The 19,781-nt window shown below is 42.8% G+C and overlaps 1 protein-coding gene across 16 annotated transcripts in view; it reads left to right on the top strand.

The window, feature by feature from the left end:
• shank3a (SH3 and multiple ankyrin repeat domains 3a) overlaps positions 1-19,781 on the top strand; it is a 97,467-nt gene that overhangs the window by 65,167 nt on the left and 12,519 nt on the right. For 11 of the 16 annotated variants that reach the window (XR_013451143.1, XR_013451144.1, XM_078082657.1 and 8 more), the window contains 10 exons: positions 877-990; positions 12,157-12,232; positions 13,635-13,688; positions 14,658-14,740; positions 15,768-15,892; positions 16,085-16,220; positions 18,468-18,548; positions 18,675-18,698; positions 19,057-19,184; positions 19,298-19,403. Coding sequence is in view for 14 of the 16 variants with exons in the window: in XM_078082657.1 (XP_077938783.1) it covers positions 877-990; positions 12,157-12,232; positions 13,635-13,688; positions 14,658-14,740; positions 15,768-15,892; positions 16,085-16,220; positions 18,468-18,548; positions 18,675-18,698; positions 19,057-19,184; positions 19,298-19,403 (927 nt within the window). In the remaining 2 variants the exon portion in view is untranslated. The remainder of the gene's footprint in view (positions 1-876; positions 991-12,156; positions 12,233-13,634; positions 13,689-14,657; positions 14,741-15,767; positions 15,893-16,084; positions 16,221-18,467; positions 18,549-18,674; positions 18,699-19,056; positions 19,185-19,297; positions 19,404-19,781) is intronic. The other 5 variants (XM_040162508.2, XM_040162507.2, XM_078082666.1 and 2 more) reach the window with 3 other exon arrangements.

Here is a 19,781-nt window from a genome sequence, read left to right as displayed (position 1 = left end):
AGGACACAATGAGCCTGCACGCACATACAATCTGAAGAGAGCATGCATTGATTTTAACACCGTGAGGTATAGTCACCTTTTCTGGCCTGGTACTAAATATGTGTCTTTGATCTGCATGTAGAATTAAATTGGGACGTAAGATGTGACGTCAATTCCTCGATTCTTCTTTCTCAATGTGCCCCAGTTTGCATCACCGTGACATGTCGCCATGCCAGAGAAGAATATATTGTTTGGAGGAAGTAGACTACATCATTTAGCAGGTTGTCTACTGCATCATACTGCCGTAACCTAGCAACCAGTTTAGAAGAAGGACTCGCTCAGGCAAAACTTCTGTTCCAGCTGGTGATCTCTGAGGAGTATGTGTGTGTGTGTGTGTGTGTGTGTGTGTGTGTGTGTGTGTGTGTGTGTGTGTGTGTGTGTGTGTGTGTGTGTGTGTGTGTGTGTGTGTGTCGGTCAGCTTCCTGGGATAATGGATGAGTGCGTCCTGGCTCAATCCTGCAGGGAAGATCAATATCAACTAAATATTCACCTCTAATTACCCGAGCGGAAATAATCTCATTCATTTTCTTCCCCGCCTTCTTGCTTTCCTTCAACATTGCTTATTCCTCACTTCATTTCTTTATTTGTCTCACTTTTGTCTTTCCTCGCCACTGCTTCATTTGCTGCATCTTGTCCTTTTTTTCGTCTTTATTTTGTAATTTAAAAATAATTTATTGGCATGAAAGAGAAAAAAAGTTGTCCACATTTCTCTGGCTTGTGTATTTTTTTAATGTCTTGTTTTATCAGGCTCTACAGGCTGCACAACATCACAATGATAACAACTGGATATGATTAATGACAATATTTGACAGACTCTCCTGTGTCTTCTCTTTTCAGTTCTGAGTATAGGGGAAGGTGGCTTCTGGGAAGGCACGGTCAAAGGGAGGACAGGCTGGTTTCCAGCAGACTATGTGGAAGAAGTTCAGATGAGGCAGTATGACCCCCGGCTAGGTAAGATGTCCACGAGCAGGCAAACACACACATTCAACCCAATGCCACACTGCGATGTGTTTTCATCCTGCTGCAGCGAGTTGCTCTGTCCGTGGTTCTGAAAAGCAAAGTAAATCCTTATGCAACATCCGCTAATTTGTCTTATTTGTGATCAAACAAACAAATAAGATGGCATTCAAAATATTTTACATTAATATTTATGTGTCAATTGTTTCAGTTTGTTATTACCCGTACCCATATCTAGAAAATGAAGAATTCTTTTAGCAACAAAAGACGCAAACGGTGTTATGGTGTTGTACGTGTGCGTAGCCACACCAGTGTGCATGAACACGTAACACAAACGTGGTCTGAGCCCGCAGGCCTGAGGGGCTCCAGTGCCTTGGATGTGTTTCTCAGGTCAAAGGAGCAGGTGATGGTGTTGATCTATTCGACCTGTATGCAAATCAAATTCTAAAAAGTGCTGACTAGTTTCCTTTTTCTAGGGAAATGCAACAGCAAACAGTAAATTGTTACCAACAACTTATATTGTACTGACATATATTGTCTTCATTTAAAAAAACAAAAATTATATTTACAGTGCTTTCAAGTTTCTTAGTAGTGTTTTTAGTATCATAAAAGGTAAGATTTTGCGATTCAAAATGTGTGGCATAATACAGAATCAGGTGTGAAAAGCAGTATCTCATACAACAGCGCACACAAGGAACAGTTTAAAACAGCAAAAGAGTCTTCTCGTTTATATTTAACCTTGTTTAACTGATTAATCCATGGTTAGAAACAAAATAGCATTCTTAAATCCACCTGGAGTGTTAATCCATCAAAACAGGATCTCTCAATCATTGATGGAATAGTTTCAATCTGTTTAAAGGCTTTAACACTTTTTAATCAATTTTTTGGAAATATATGCTGACCGTCATGTCAAATCTGTCATCCGTCCAAATCTGATAGATTTGAATAGAATTCTTTGTAAAAAAAAAAAAAACTGCAGGCACATCAGATGAATGTTTCCCATTCAGTCATTTAATTAGCAGATGGCACATTTCGGTTGCTGTCGTTTCAGTGGTAACAACATGTGCAGCATCGTAAAAAAACACCTGGTGACTGTTTGAAGAGAGTTAGTAAGTACAAATATTGGAAATGGGCCAAGGAAAAGTTTAAACATATCTCCCAATATCTTGTTTTTTTATAATGCATCTACTGGGGTCTAGTTTTGAAGCACTTGAAGGGGTATTTTCCCTTTTTCAAAGGCTCATCTAGGGTTTTTGCTGTTACCTTTAGAGTATGTGTGAGGAGATGAAAAAGGCCTGATCTCTAAATACCCCATTTAAATGCATCGTGAGGAAAATATAGGGGGGAGGTGGGTAAGAATGGGCTGGATGGCGATTGAGACGGATGGCGGGGCACATTCTAAAAGACAGCAAAGCGTGAATGGCAGAGCGTGTTGTTGCAAGGAGAAAAAGAACAAGGAAAGGACGGGAGGGGGACAAACCTCACTCATTCATAAACCCTGAAACCCCCCATGCTGCGTATTACTCATGGATTCAAATCGTCTTGGGCCTTCCCTGTCTCCATAGATAACTCTATGCATTTTGTTGTTCTCTTTGATGTTAAACAGCGGAGTTTTTCTTACTGTAAATTCAAAAGGCCAGTGGTTCTCCATCAAAAACACTAATCACATTTACACAAGGGGTTCCTTCGTTGATTAAATGCTTTGCATCGCTGTTTTGCTAAAATCTCCATTTAAAAATTCACTACTAAACTCCCTCCACATATGCTGTTTCTCACAAACTTCACTTCACTGACACTATGAACCTCCAGATTCTCCAGAAACTGTGCTGGGCATCTTTGGTATTGTGGCCACAAGCAGCACATGGTGCCTACTGGTCCTATAGACCTCTTCCCCACACACCTTCACGTCATAGCAACACATTTTTCACAACGCTAGAAGGCCTAGAAGGTATTTATAGTCAGACTGTTTTCCATTCAGCCCAAGGTCTAGAAAAGTTACTTGCGGAGAAAGGGAATTAGATTATAATTGTGTGTAATGATCAAAATTAAAGTATATAATGCAGAACAATAGATTTCCCATTTAATTTAATAACATGCTAATTTCTGAGTTACTGGGGCATTTCAGATTAAGTCCTAACATTGTCACTAGATTTATAAACAGCGATGCGACTTCAGAATAGCACACACTTGGGCAGACTAAAACACACACACAGTTTTTTTTTATTTATCTGAAGGCAATTGAGGCGTCACTGACAGTTAGGGCACTATGTTTCAGCCTAGTGAAGCAGGAAAGACAGCGCTGCCTACAATTAAGTAACCCTAATACTACCTCTCTCTTTTTCTCATTCTCCCTCTTCCTCTCTCTGCCACTGTACATCAACCATGAGCCACGACACTAAAGGGGCTGTATTTCTTCATCCGTCTCTGCTTCCGTCTCTTTTCACTCCTCTCTGCCAAGTTTAAAAGGGATGGAGATGGGGGGCGGGTGGTGGACACAAAAAAAAATGAGATGATGGAAAAAGCTTTTTCAATTTGGGAGAGCGAGAGAGAGTATGGGAAGCCGGCAAGAGAGACGGACAGCAAAGCAGAGCGAAAGAGAAAGGAAGCAGATGACCATGTGAGAGAGGTACAATTTAAAGCGCCGCTGGCTCGTATCTGTCACCGCGCTGCTCTGCTCTCTCTCTCTCTCTCCCAGCAAGGCCACGGCCACCTGCAGTCAACAGTTCACCTGCAACCGGTGATGGGAGGGACGCAGGCAGGGAAGAAAAAGTCAAAGGCTAGAAGTAAAAGGGAAAAATAATAAAAGGGGACGGCGAGAGCTACCGGCGTGGAAAATGAGGGCGAAAAGCTATTGAATTGAATTCATTAAGAGTGAAATGAGTGATGCGGCGGTGAAACGCTGCTGGCTGTGGAATAATAGCTGATCTGTGTTTGTGTTACATAGGTGTGAAATTATAAATCATTGTAGGGTTTAACAAAAAGAAACCAATCTGTTTAAAATGTGCCTGTGTGTCGTCACACCTCATGCGGAAAACGCATGGGGTGGGGGTTAATTGTAAATTGTTTACCCGTGGTAATGGAGGGAGTAACGATGTGAGTGTAAACTGCTCTTTCTTATTCTAATGATACCACCAATTTGCTGGGGGACCACAAATTTCCAACAATGGAACTGCTAATCAGTTGGCTTCAATCTATTGGGATCTTACTGCCCTCAAGCCAAGGACCACCCCCCCCCCCCCCCCCCCCCCCCGTCCTTTCAGAATTTGTGTCCCAAAAAGTGGGCCTTCTACAGCCAAATAAAGAGACAAATTCAGCAGCAATGCTACTTCACCAGCCCCAGTTTCCATCCTTCATTTTTCTCAGGCCGCCCTACAGCATCAAATGTCTTTAAGGACCTCTACCCACACGCACTCATAATGCATAACAATGCACATGATGGGATAAGCATTGCTTGGTTCTCTCAATGGTTTGATCTCTTAACAAGGGTGCAAACTTTTATTCTATTCCTGTTTCTGCTTCTTTTCCCCTTTGTTCTCATTCACTGTATTCCCTTGCTTTTTCACACAGCGGCACAGTTGAATGACTCACAGCCGCATGAATCCGCTCAGTCATATCCAGCCTGAGCTATTTTTAGCCTGCCCATTAAGAAGTTTTGGAGTGTGTCTGCACTCCCCTAGAATGCTTAAACTTCAGCGTTGCTGCGGCAGCTCGGACTGACGTGAGCAGAGCTAGTTGGAGGGTACAGAGGGGGCAGATTTGTTAGGGATCACACGGGAAGTCAGTGGTTGAAATTGTTTGACAATATTTGACAATATTTGAATGAGAGTTTTACTTGTTTATTCTTTTGAACATTTATCTGCACATTGTCCCCTTAAAGAAACATCAACGGCTGTGTTTTAATGTTAAAATTACAAATACAATTTCAGCCTATTGTATATTACTAATAAATTAGGATCAGTCAGAAACGTTCCTGTCATCATTTCTTATGTAGATAAAATCACAAATGCAGTTGACTTTGTTTTGTAATCGCTACTTTCCGAGCAGCTTCCTAATTCGAACCCCATTCTGTTTACAGGCAAAAGCACAATCCCAAAGGTACATGTGCCAACATACTACACAATTTAAACAAACAAAGACTTGATGGAATAAAAAATGTGAGATTAACGCATTATTTATTTATCAGGCGTGTCTGTCAGAGGAACTGACTTTTATCAAACGGGATACATTAAAAAAACTACCAGAATGTAGCTGGAACGTAAGGACATCAGTTGCATATCGCCATGACGTCAAGTATATTCGATTATTACTTCTTTAATGGAAAAAAACAGGGCTTTATTCATTTATTAAATTATTAAATTCATCCATCGCAATTAAAAGTGGTGGTGGTCCTCTGCAGACCGTGTGCTGCACAGGGTAGATGTTGAGATGGAAGAAACTCAGCAACCACCAACATGTTCCAGCCACTGTCAGCGGCTTTCTTGATTAGAGTTTTTTAAATCAATCATTTATATTTCAGGTTGAGTATTTCACACTTTCTCATTCAATTGAACAACTAAATGTGTCCAAACGTTTGACTGGTGCTGTACACACCAGCATCTTCATGTGAGGATCCATTTTGACTGTTCCAGGTTTGATTTGAGTGTGTTAGTCTGCTGGCAGAACATTTGCCTACTTGACAGGAACCACTGCACATCAGATTTATATATTATTTTCTGTTTCTTTCAGTCGTTTCCAATCTTTATCCTTTCGTTGGCGTTTCAAGGACAATCTTCAACCCTTCACGCCTCAAATATCACACTGACTCAAAAAGGTTTTTGCGTGTTAACAAGGCGAGTTGAAAGTCCTTCGTGTGACACCTTTTCCGTCTGGGTGGAGACGGCGCTCTCACAGCCGCCTTCTCCATCTTTTACTGTTATTTTTACTCTTCTATATTTTATTTCTCATTGTTTCAATGCCTGTTGTGTTGGATGAAGAGAAGGAGTACAGACCACAGGTTGGAAGGCATTTATCCTGCCGTTTACCCCTTCAACAAAAAAGCGCCCTACAGTGTCATCGCGAGCGAGCACGTGTGTAGGTGTGTGCGAATGTGTTTTTGCATTGTGTTTGTTTGTCCGCAGCAGAGTGATGGCCCCCGTCTGTACTTTTCATCAGAAGTCAGTCGAGTGTGTTGAGGCGTCTCTCTCACCCTGGAGGACGGATCCATATCGAATCACAATAGATGGCGATCCTATTTGAACGATGAATCAAACCCGAAGCACGTCTCACGGCGGAGCGGAGACGTATCACGTTTGACAGGGACGGCGTTGGACGACAGCGGTTAAACTGGCCCACGCACACGTACGCAAACAAACAAACAAGCGCGTACGCCGCTGCGCTTGATGCTGCAATTCCCTCTGAAAGTCAAGCGTGTTTCTCAGTGTCACGGCTGCTCTACGCACCGCATTCATCCGTAGTAGTTCTGAGGAATCGGACACAGTTGGTTGAATCGTATTGTAAACATCAACTGTTTTGTTGTGGGTGTCAAGTCTAGAATGTGTGGCGACACACATATTAATTTAATTTGGCGCGGCTGTAAAGCATCCGTCTCACTGGACGTGACTAATCGGACGCCTGCCTTTGCACCAAGGCACCCCTGTTTTTTCCTTTTGTTCCCCACTCTCCGTAGGAATATGAGTACTCATTAGTAAAGTTTAATAGCTCAGAGCCAAACCATCTGGCTCTTTCAGAACCACCGCTGTAAATCATACAGCTGAGCCGGGGGGGAGAAGTTCAGCATCATGTGTAAGATGTGTTTCTTTTACTACACTGAACACTGCCGGCCTTCGCTTCTCGTTACTAGAATGCGTGGATGCGTTGGCTCGACCTCGACCCGAAGAAGTGTCACGATTTGTACAGAAGTTGCTTCTCGTCGTGTGAATTAAGCTGAATTATTCCACTTTGACAGCGCAGAGGTATTCATAGCCGACGCTTACACAGTAACAACGTGTTCTCTGAAGGCCGTCTAACAAACCAACTCATTTTGAGAGGAAAAGAAAGAGAGCAGAGATTTTAAATATGTACTGGTGTTTGCTGGAGGCTGAGATGTAATGGGACATTAAGGCCAGAGACAGTGAGGCTCACTTCTTCAAAGTTTTATTTAAACGCAGAATTCAGGGAAGCCTTTGCTGAGGAATTTTGGATAGCAGTTTGCCCAAAAAAGCATTTCCGACTGCTTTTGATGGGCGGCCCGAGTCTTTTCACACAACTCTCAGAGGGGAAGTTGTGAGGACAGAGTGGCAAAATGGGCCGTGGTCCAGTCATGTTGTCAGATTCCCCTGTGCTTTGTAGTGTAATAGACGGGCGGTAACAGTGGTGAAAGCACAGCATCCAATCTCTGCATGTTATGACTCGTACTGGGATAAGTCCGTTTTTTCCCTTTTGATGTATAGACGTATCTTTGTTATCAACGTCAGATCTGGCATTTTGAATAGACGCTGTCCACCTCTGACACAGCTTCAATAAACTCTTTTCTGTTAATGCTTCAATTATTAAAAATATATAAAAGCTGATCTTGCAATGTCACTGTCTTAGTCTGCTCTTTAATCTAAGCGCCTTGTTTGATTTGTATCCTGAAACTCAAATGAGCTGACATGGGTGAACACGTGAAACATAATCTACTGAAAGACTTGACTTGAGTTGTGCTCATGAAACGTAGGCATCATGGGTGAAGAATGAAAAAGAGAGCTTGACATACGTTCTGTGAGGTCCGTTTGTGAGTGAAGGCAACTTTCATCCAGAATGGGGATGTTGGACTCTGCTTCCAATAATGAAAATAGATATATGGAGACAACACCATCTAACACCATCTATTATCATTTCAAGTCTCAAGGACCATGAATGTAACCTCACCCTAACTGCAGAGATGGCTGATCAGAAAATGATGAAAGTGTATTAATCGTCTCTCTGACTGAAACAGGCTGTTTTGAATGCACTTATTCAGACTAAACAGGATACATTTTTTTTCACCCTATTACGTTAACACTGTTACTCTATTTGTGTGTCTCCCTGTCTCATTCCCTCCAAAATGAATGAAGCCACCTTTGGATGATTTATATTTTTTATATCCTGAAACTCCAAACCATGTGCATGGATTAGTTGAATCCCCAATAGGTACAGAACGGATACAGATTACATTGATCCAGAACTTGCTTTTTGTATTTGTTTTTGTACTTTTCTATTCCCTGTGTGTGTCCTCCGTATCACACTCTCTTGATCTTTTGCGAGAGGAATAGAAACATGAGGATGGAGAGGTAAAAGAAAATGAAGTCGTTACTTTGTCCCCTGTGCTGAAGCTGTTTCAGCAGGGAGTCCAGCATCGTTCTGATTCATCTGAAGCGCTTTAGTATTCAAGTTGTGAGAGTTTACTTCAACGCATCCTGATCCAGCGGGAAGAAGGAGAGAATGACAAAGGGAAAGGCCGGATAAGTAGGGTGTGGAAGGAACGAATTAAAAAGTCAATGAGTCTCCCTTGATGAGTGTGCGTGTTTGTGTGAGCGAGTGTGCGTGTTGGTCTGCAGCTCTTATCAGTGGTACAACGGCAAACAGGTTAATTCTCATTCAGCCCAAAGACTGTGTGTGTGTGTGAGTGTGTGTGCGCGACTTTGTTTGTTTGTTTTACGTGCCTCTGTGTGTGAGTGATGTAGCTCTTACGTCCTTTAGACAAGGACGGTGAAGGTGCTTCAGTTTATCCAGAATAGGTCATCTTTTTGGATTAACACTTGGATTCGTAGCAGAACAAGCCGGTTAAACAGTAAGAGTTGTAATTTTACAGCATTTTACAGCCTTCGAGGCTCAACACAAGTGGCTGGAACGCCTCAAAGTCTTTTCCCCTCTTATATAATATGCATTTGCCTTCATGCAAAATGTGAAATTCATCCAGTCTTTTGCAAGCGAGAATTCCTCCCATGAAAGCGGCAGCAGTCTCTAATCTTCAATGAGCGTTGGTAGTGAGTTAATAACGCCGACTCATTTCAGTCTGTGATAGCGATGGTGGTGCAGTTCTGATTCCTGGTATCTGTCTATGTTTTTCCATCAACATGCAGCTTAAAATAACACTTGACCTAATGTTTGTTGTTTTATCGGCAACATTGATAGGACACCAAACTTATATCATCTCCAGATATCTTATCCAACTTTGTTCTGAGGGAACCTCCTAATGTTCACTAACACTCATTCATCCTTCATGTGGCTTTTTCCTCTTGTGTTTTTACTAAAATACTATGCTTTTATACTCCCCTATAATTTTGTTCTATATATTTTGCTTAAGTTCCGTACTATGATATATTGTGTGAGTGATATGAAGGAGAATAAAAAATGTACTGAACGTTTTTTTTATCCTTTTATGTGATTTATCTTAAAACGAAGACACAGAGTGAATCTTGGTTTAAACATCGTCGGTCTTATCTGCCCCTCCGACAGCCCAGATGTTGTAGCTCTGGCGCAGATGCGAATGAACTGTTGAATAAACTAATCTGTTGCCGAACCGCAGCCTCGTCTACTACAGAGAAAACCATAATAATACAAATTAAAACAAAACGCCCTGCTAATGTACTTTACGTTACACAACCGCCTTTACTTAAAGGTCTGTGGATGTGTGTGTGTGTGTGTGTGTGTGTGTGTGTGTGTGTGTGTGTGTGTGTGTGTGTGTGTGAGGGCACCGCTTTTAGATGCTCTTTGGCAGTACAAAAGACAACTGTGATAAATGAGCTGCATTTCACATTCTCACACCTCATCTGGTATCACACACACACACACACACACACACACACACACACACACACATACCTTCTTTTTTTTGACGACGTGTGAAGCTTAATTGTGAGCGCGTGCAGAGGCTGAGTAAGATGAAGGACTCGACCCCGAGAAGACGATTGCTTCATTAATTCACAACTTTCTCCCCCCAAATATCAGCCTCTTCTTTCATCTCTTCTTCCCTTTGACAACCAGGGCTGACAAAATGCCACGTCTTTGGTCCCCAGAGCGGTCGCAGAGAAAGCCAGACAAAACACCAGCTTTCACATGTTCCGCTTTACCTTCTCTGATGAACTCACAAAGATGCCCAGTCACATGTATTTAACGCTTCCACACTCCATCAATCGTGAAAGTCTTGGTGTTGTTTTTGTGAATGAAAGGGATGTTCGGTGACACCACTAAAACAGGCCAATTATATCTAGTGTTTCACACGCTGACCTTTTGTCCCTCAGAGAGCAGACGTGAACTTCTGGAATTCACCTGTGGGTTTGTTCTGTGGGTGGAAAGACCCGTAACTGGTAGTAAGAGTAAGAGAAGCTTTAGCTTTTTCACGCTAAGCTTTTTGGTTGATCCTTGCTGCAAAATTATGATTTTAGAATGTTTCCATTCCAGATAGACTGAACCCAAAGCTGCGTGTTTGATGGAGACAATCTACTTGTCTTTGCTTGCACTGCAAATTATTTAACAACGTCTTATGTGGCTTTTCCAAAACACACCACAGTGAAAACAGCCGCAGACACAGCTACTCACTCAATCACCCAATTCTTTTCCATCGAAATATTTTCGAGGGAGGATTTTCCTTTCAACTAAACCACCGCCGCCAGGGGCCACGAGGGTGACTCGTGGACCAATTGACTGAGGTTTCTTGGACCTTGTTATGCGCGGTGCTTTCATTAAGTAGGGCTCCTTCCTCTGAGTGAAACATGAAGTGGGGAAAGAGGACAGCTACACGTTTTTAGTCCTGGTGAAAGAAAAGAACGCGTTTCCGAGGGTTTCAGGTGAATTAAGAACACCGCATAAGTCAAAAGGATTATAATATAACAGCAGAAAAAAAGGAAATAAAGAGGCAGGTGGTGGAGGAAGACCAGAGGCTGCCGCTTTTTATTGTTTTTGCCCTCCTGGTGTGTCACCAAGTGTCAGTCTACGCCGTCATCAGAGCTTTAAATTGTGCTCAGCGGACAGTGTGTCACTCACACACGCAGTCAGATGGACGGGCCAACGTAGATCCGAGGACACCAACCACCTCAGGTCTGCTCACTCACTTTGCTCTCCTTCCCTGTCTGTTCCTCTACGTGACACTTTCTTTCTCATATACACGTATTCAAGAAATGTCAGCTTGATAAATTACCCGTGTAAGATAACAGCAACAGTGACAGGAAACTGCAGGGACACGTGACCAAGGTTACAAGCCACTCTCATGGCTTCTTGCCATGTCTCTCACATCAGCACCAGGACGCCCGTTGCTCTCACAGCTTTTCCCAATTAAGAGTTTCTGTGTGGTCTGAAAGGTTGTTGGGGTACGTAGTCAGCAGATTGCTGCTTAGTGGAGGTGCAGTGTATTATTGGGATGTGGAGAGGGCATCGATCTCTATCAGCACTCCTATAGGATAAATCTACCCACATGCTGACAAAAACCACATGCACACACACACACACACACACTTTGATTGAGCTCAAGGGTGTTTCTATTCTAGTGCGTTTGCTCGGTTTGAAAGAACACTTAATGGTAAAATGATGCAATTATTTTACTGTTTAAAAGACAAAATAATTACAATGGAATAATTATACTCGGTGGGTTGTGATAAATTAAGCATATTAATATTAATTACTTTATGCGGTAGATTAATTTCTTTAACTGAATTAGATGTTTGCTGGCTTTTTTATACTCACACGCAAACAGCTGTGGTCTTGATTTGGGGATTTTTGTGGATTTGTAAAAAGTCACTATGAGCACTGGTTCTAACCAAAGAATAAACTGTGTTACTGAAATCAAACTTGAGAAGTGCATTACTGGGATGCTGCTTTTAGTCTACTCTGTGGAAAAAAGCTGCAAGACAATCGGTAAATGCTAAACACCGGTAAATGTGCCAGTCTTTGCATTTGATATGCTGAACAAGCAATTTGCAAGAGTGCCTCTGAAATAAAAATCAATTAACTATATCTTCGTCAAAATTTGATGAAACTACAAGTCACCATGGTATTGGTGGAGCAAATCAAGGAGTCTTCCTCTTTTCCACTCTGGTAATAATAACTTTTAAAGTGTTTCTACATAATGACAAAAAGCAGGTTGCAAACAAAAACTGATGACTTTTTAAAGTATGAAAACGTGTATCGATTTTAAATGAAAAAGGGCTTTAATCTGTTTTCCAGAGACCCGGGAGGACCGCACAAAGAGACTGTTCAGACACTACACTGTGGGATCCTATGACAACTTCACCTCATACAGGTACAGCCTCGTCCTCTGAGCTGGCGTGCTACAGTAATGTGCAGTGACATGCCAATTGGAGTATCCTGAACTGCACAAACTGTGTTGGTGAAAGGATCAAGTAGTGCTTGAACCTAATGGAGTTCATGCGTGAAGGTGTTGGAGTGCTATGGAGCTGCTGCCATCTAAAGGCTCGAGGATGCACACACATGCCTTTTTCTGTGCTTCACATTTTTGGGCGTTCTCGGGCATCTTTTAAATGCTCTCATTTCATTTTTTACTCTCAGTCCATCTCTTATTTTTTTGTTGTGCCCTCGCTGCCTCAAGCTGACATTTATTGTGAATATTGTGAGTGTCAGATTGACCTCTCTTCTAAATCAAATTACATTACATTACATGTCATTTAGCTGACGCTTTTATCCAAAGCGACTTTGGACACAATAAGTGCATTCAACCAAAGGGATACAAACTCAGAAGAGAATTTCCTCAAATAAGCCAATTTACAATTTGATATAGATAAGTGCCGTTATAAGTACAATTTAAGTGCTACAATTTGTTAGTCATTTAGTCGAGGTAGAGTCTGAGGAGGTGTGTCTTTAGTTTGCGGCGGAAGATGTGAAGGCTCTCTGTGGTCCTGGTGTCATCAGAGAGCTCGTTCCACCATTTCAGAGCAAGAACAAATGTTACACATGAGAGGGTATGTGTGGTTTTGTTATGATGCAATTTTCGGCTTCAGTGCCATGTTGTGTCAGTTTGCGACACGGCGCTAGTCTCATTCAGCATCGTTTCCACCCATTTCCTCAACCCTTCACAGAATATCAAGTTCTTGCGCTCTAGCTTTTAGTTGCATTAAATGTCTTTTTTGTAACCAGGGCTTTAGGTTTGTATAATTTAGCATTATTACAGTCCCACTCTTCTGCGTGTGTATTGTACAATATATTTTTTTCCTTTGGAATGGAAGACAGTAGCTTTAACCAAATATAGTTCAGTAGAGAACTGGGAAAACACAAAATGTTTAAACACTGTGAAAAATCCAAGCAAGTTACAGGTATAACGTTGAGGTTTTAAAGGGTAGATGCAACATCTCTGTATAAATACCAGTTTGCAAATGCCAGCCAAAGGTCATGAGTCAAGTTTTACAAAACAGCATTCCTGGAAGTACTATAAAATCACTAATTTTGACATCTACCCCTTTAAATGATCTCTTCCATCTGCCATTTGTTATTATTCCATGTTGGCGGATAGAGATTCTGAACAACCACAGTGAACATATTGCAATAATGCTGCATTTTGGGAGATAGAGCAAAGCTTCGTGGATGAAGTGGTTCTTACTGAAACACCACAGTCTTCTGTGCATAACGTTTGGTGCAAAAGTGGATGGATAGGTTTTTATGGAAACAAACCTTTGACCTCCCTTCTGCAGAAAGGTTTGTTATGGATCTCCTGGCTCCAGAAGCAGGAGCTCTGTGTTCCCTCGGTAAGTCACAAAGCGTGGAGTGTAACTAAGCCAACAAAGACCGCGGCCGCCTATTGCAACCTAAACACCCCAAAATACTACAAACCTCCTGGCTTTTGTCAATGTGTTCAGGCTATATGCTGTACACTGATTATAAGTGTAAATCATTACAACTCATTCATACTTATGTACCTGAACATTACCAGTCAGTCAGTTTGATGAGAAAGAAAGAAGGAATATCTTTTGCGCACACATGCAGCCATCGTTCCGATATTGGCTTTGCTGCTGGAGACTGCTTTACTAACTCGGCGTGGGTTTGGCTCGCAGGCTGTGGACAGCGATGATTAGCTTGAATGAATACAATTAAGTTTGTGCAGAGCGGCACAGGTTAATACCATCAAACAGCCTCCACCCCTCAACACTCGGGGAAATCAGGCAGTGATGAAGTGCTCACTTACTTTTGCCTCCTATTCCCTCTGTCATTAATCAGGGGATAATATTGCATCTCAGACATCTCTGTCGCACTTTCAGTAGAAGCACTTCACATCCTCTGCAGCTGCAGTCTCATCGGAGAGATCCGCCCGAAGATTGATTCACTTAGGTTTTAACTCAAAGATACTTCCATCATAAGGACTCCGTCGCTCTCTCTCTCGCTCTCTCTCTCTCTCTCTCTCTCTCACCTGTCCATCCTCTCTCACTCTGTTCCTCCATTTGTGTGTGTGGCTCCCTCTTTATAAAACACTGGTAAAGCCCCTGGTAATTGAGCTACGGTTTCATGCTTGGCTTTTAATTAACTTGAGGGTTATCAGAAAAGGACAGACAGGTGTGTGTGTGTGTGTGTGTGTGTGTGTGTGTGTGTGTGTGTGTGTGTACCTCCATATCCTCTGTCAACAACCCCCAACCCATCGCCTCTACTCTGCTCGCCTCTTCTCTCTTTGTGTGTGTGAGGATGGTGATGGATTCATCCCGGCTCTGCTCTCTCCCCTACAGTGACTACATCATAGAGGAAAAGAATGCTGTTTTGCAGAAGAAAGAAAATGAGGGGTTTGGTTTTGTCCTGCGGGGAGCCAAAGGTGAGACCCGCCCAACGATACGCACACAGACCTTTTGCAAAACATTCACCCTCACCACCGAGCTGTTTCACACTCGAGAGTTTTAATGCAAGAAGAAGTTTATTGATCTGAGTCACTGAGTGCGTTTCAGTCTGTATTGTTACTGTGTGAGTCAACACAAGCACAAGCTTTGGTCAACACTCATCTTGTGTGTGTGTGTGTGTGTGTGTGTGTGTGTGTGTGTGTGTGTGTGTGTGTGTGTGTGTGTGTGTGTGTGTGTGTGTGTGTGTGTGTGTGAGCATGTGCAGGCGCTTGGTGGCATCCTTGGCAGAGCTGGCGGCTAGCTGTCCCATCTGTTCCCCGCACATGGCGTTCAGCTTTAGTAGAGGCACATTCCTCTCTGATTTCTCTCATCTTTACTCAGCCTGCCCTTGTTTTCGGTCTTCTCTGCCCTCCTCCACCTCCTTCCCGTCTATTATGCTTTCCGAATACTTTTACGCCGCTGCTTTAATACCTTCAGCACTTGAGCTGATATCATCTCTCTATTCATCTCCATCATCACAATTTCGTTTTACTCATGACTTCCCTTCTCCTTGCTCATCCTGGTTACCATGGCAACCCCTCTCCGGCACCTTGGCGGGAGTCTGAGTGTGCTTTACTGCTCCATCACTCACTACCAAGGATCTTGGCTCACCCCGCTCTCTTTTACTCACTCTAACTCGGACTGTCCAGTTCTCTCAGACACACGCTCACACGTACACAAGCACACGCTGTTGTTCACCTCGTGGTCCTCTGAGAACGCTCATGTGTCAGGGATTTATTTGGGATTCGTTCCAAGATTCAGTGGAGTTTATGGTGGCACATCGCATTCACCTAACAAAGTGTGCTAGTGCATTTCAGTCTATTTTGTTAAGACGCGAATGCAGTTGTGCAAGTGTGTGAGCATTTCATTATATTCACCTGTATGTTTCAGTTTAAAGAAATTTAAATCAGAATTAAACGACATTTTCCAAATATGAATTGCTGCATGTCTTACGTTTTTACTCAGCCGAGACGCCCATCGAGGAGTTCACCCCCACCCCAGCGTTCCCGGCCCTCCAGTACCTGGAGTCTGTGGACGTTGAGGGAGTGGCCTGGCGGGCTGGTCTTAGGACAGGAGACTTCCTCATTGAGGTAATCAAAGACACTTCATTTGCTTCTCCTTCATGAATTTGCTGGAAATTGGTAATTATGGAAACAAATCATTGTAAAATATTTTCATTTACAGTATGCTAACATACCTCATTCTGTCTGGTGTGTGTGTGTGTGTGTGTGTGTGTGTGTGTGTGTGTGTGTGTGTGTGTGTGTGTGTGTGTGTTGTCTTAGGTAAACGGGGTTAATGTAATAAAGGTGGGCCATAAGCAGGTGGTGTCCTTGATCCGCCAGGGGGGCAACAGGCTGCTGATGAAGGTGGTGTCTGTGACGCGCAAACCTGAATCCGAGGAAGTTGTTCGCAAGAAAGGTAAAGAACAAAGGACAATCTCCTGTGTTAAATTCAATATCACATTTGGACTGTATTAAATGTCAAAGGCAGCTCCAATATTATTTGAAATCTCGGGGGAAATGTGGTTGCACATAGAGGCCTTTTGTAACTATTACTTAATAATGTTACCAATTGCGTAGTAATGGCTTTATTAAAGCTTATTGGGTGCTTTTTTAGCATTACACGTATTTCTCATGAACTTTTGATCTCGGACTCTACAGAAGGCACGTGTGTTTTCTGTTGTGTAGGTGATTTCCAACACGTTTCTCCGCTGTAAATTCATTTGGTTTCCATGTCAAAACTCGCCATTACTAAGCTTCCACACAGTTATGACTTCAGGACTGTGTGTGTTTGTGTGTCCTTTGTGGTTATTGTGAGACTGGAAAATGTGTTTGACCTAGTTTCTAACTAAAAACGGTTGGTGTATTATGGTATCTGTTCATCGCTGTCTCCTCCCTCACGCTCTCTCTCTCTCTCTCTCTCTTGATCACCCCTGTTGTCCACAGAATACTTTTTTGAAGCTTTGAACTGCATTTCAGTCTTCCTCCGGGGGTTGAGCCATAACCTATTTGACCTTGGATAATCTTCTTGCATGAGACAATTAACAGCGCTCTCATTTTGGGCTAGTTTAGGACGGCAAAAATACTGTAAAGACGCATCGATTAGGCTACAAGCGCCGCTAAAGCTTACTAATTAACATGTAAAAACTCTATATGTACTTGTTTGATCCATACAAAATATATTTAGCATATATATTATGCCGCACCTCTGCAGAACTGCGTGGACATCATCAACTCACACACAGGGACCTGTAGGCAAATCACATTAAAAAAAGCTTGTTCTCTGCACCATGCGAGGCCTCACTACTGCCAATGTTGCCATGGTGACTACACTGCATATTTGAAATAAGCATTGCATTACAGCTCTCTCTCTCTCTCTCTCTCTCTCTCTCTCTCTCTCTCTCTCTCTCTCTCTCTCTCTCTCCCTCTGACCGTTGCTCTCTATTTCTCTGTCCTCCTCCTTCTGCTCCTTGCTACTGTACCACAATGTGTAGACTGGTGGGGAAAAGAAGATGTTTGATATGGACTCTACCCAGGATGGTGTTCGTGCACTAGATCTGCAGCTGCTGCTGCTGCAGCAGGATAGTTGGGCTTTAATAAGACACCCGTGGGACTTATAGATCTAGCGCTCTACAGTAGTGCAGTGAGAGCCAGCTGGTCGATCTCGGATAGATCTACTCGTGTTGTGGAGTATTGACAAGAAACTTGGGTTTGTTATGCCGTGTAGAGAATGCTGCCGTACGTGCCTTTTTGATTTGTGTCCGACTGCATGGCATTACATCGTTACTGCGGACTTATCGTGTCAAAACACGGTGACTTTATTGGGAATTTGCTCAGTCAGATTGTTTATTGCGACCTGATTGAAAGCTTTTTATTTAAACCTGTGACTCGCTCGCTTTTGGAGCTGATATTTGTTAAATGTGTTTTACCGTCTTGTGCAATAAAAGGATAAAAGCCCAGTTGCCTTGTGTGTGTAGAAGGTTAAAGATGGTCTTTGTGGTATGAAGCCCCCCCCCCTCTCCGATCATTTTCCATAGCTGCTTAATTTACTGTCATATCCTCGTTGGTAAGCCCACATGTCTTGATGTCCTCCCTCTGGGCGTTTTCTCTGTATATCTGCATGTGGTCTCGATGTGGGAGGATAGGCATTTGTGTGTGTGAGCCAGTGTCGCCGTGTTCCTTTCTGATGCTCTCCTGCTAAAAGTAAGATGGACAACTTTCTCCCTCTACTCGCGACAGTCGGTTTACCCCACCTGCCGATTGCGGCAGACGCATTTCCTTGGTTTGTGTGTAATGGGAGGATTCAGAAAGCTACGGGACGTTGCCGGACTAAGCTGTACATTTACTGCCCTTGGGCTCCTCAGCAGGGACAAATGTCTGCAGCACAAAGACTAGAAAACTGAAAGTCTTGGAGTCGGACTGAAACATTTACACGCTTTTTGGACCAACAAATAGCTAAACATGAAGAAGTCGGCCTACAACCGCAGCCTGAACAAGGTCCTGGCTAAATGCGGGCGGTCCAGTTCGTCTGAATTTGACCAGATCAAAGCAGTGAGATCCGGATGGGCTGGCCGTCTGGGGGATGCCAGGAGGGCGCTGAGTCGCAAATCCAAAGGATCTTCGCCCCGCTCAAGTTCGTCTTCAACACCATGCCTTTTTTCCACAGCTCCCCCACCACCCAAAAGAGCTCCCAGCACCACCCTGACGCTGCGCTCTAAGTCAATGACCGCCGAGCTGGAGGAACTGGGTGAGTGCCAGATAGCTGGCATGCAGAACTTGTGCGTGTCTACTAACTTTTAGAGTAGTCAATTCTTCTGTTGGCTTGTTCTCGTTATTTTCCCTACTTTGCTGACGCTATCTTTTCCCCACCAAGCTTCTGCTCGGAGGAGAAGAGGAGGTGAGTCTTAGGCAAAAGACTCGACACGTCTCTGAACATCATAATAATAATTTGTTAATTTAGAGCCAAAGAGCAGAACACTTTGGACTTTATTTGGACTCTCTTCCTCTGCCTTTTGTTCCTCTTTCCCTTTCGTAGTGCTCGTTCCTTAGCTGTGCTAGTTTGTGAGCGAGTAAACCCAGTCAACCTGGATTGAGATCTTTTACAATACCATGGAATGTGCCCGTATACATTTTAGTGAACAGCTAAATTTTAGAGACTCTTTTTTTAATCACAATCCCTATTGTGGTAGTAATATCAGAATTTAAGACGCAATGTTTTCCTGGTATTTAGTTCTGGCTCGTTTCCTTCTCAACAGAGAGACTAGATGAGATGTTGGCATCCCAGGAATCTATCTTGCGTTCTCAGCCCTCAGAGGCAGATTACAGAGCAGCGACTGTCAAACAAAGACCCACCAGCAGGAGAATAACACCAGCAGAGATCAGTGTGAGTGCACCTACACAGAGCAACCTCAAGATTGAGTGATGCGATTTTTGTTTTTTAATTGAAGGCATTAAAACTATATTTTTACGATTGGTCTCTGTTTGGTTGCGCTGCAGTCACTGTTTGAGAGACAAGGGATGACTCTACATGGAGGTCTTCACCCAGGCATTGAGAGGGGTCATATACCACTACCAAAGGGGATGTCCAGGACCAAGTCTTTTGGTAAAACAATCACCCATCCTGTACATATTCAAATAAGGTGAATGATAGTGTTTCTTATGTGCAGTATGCTCATAGGGAATATATTTACTTATACAGAATAGAAGAAGCTTCATTCTATTTTTGTAAAATTGCATCATTACACCCACAGACAATAGTATATACACAGCAGGACGGCAGGCTGGAGATAAAGACTATATCTTCAAGACACAATGTAATAAAATGCTTTTTGCATATTTACAGAAACGAAAGTACTTGTACACATTCGTTATTACTACTCTGTTTTAGTAAATAGATTTTCCTTGTTTCCAAGTACATTCACTAAACAAATGTTCCATTCTTAGTATTTAAAAGAACAGTTAGTTCATTCAAATGTGTGAG

Source organism: Gasterosteus aculeatus, chromosome X (assembly GCF_964276395.1).
Source record: "Gasterosteus aculeatus chromosome X, fGasAcu3.hap1.1, whole genome shotgun sequence".
Lineage (NCBI taxonomy): Eukaryota > Metazoa > Chordata > Actinopteri > Perciformes > Gasterosteidae > Gasterosteus > Gasterosteus aculeatus.
Note: the sequence above shows the minus strand (reverse complement) of the source record. Positions and strands in the feature narration are given on the sequence as shown.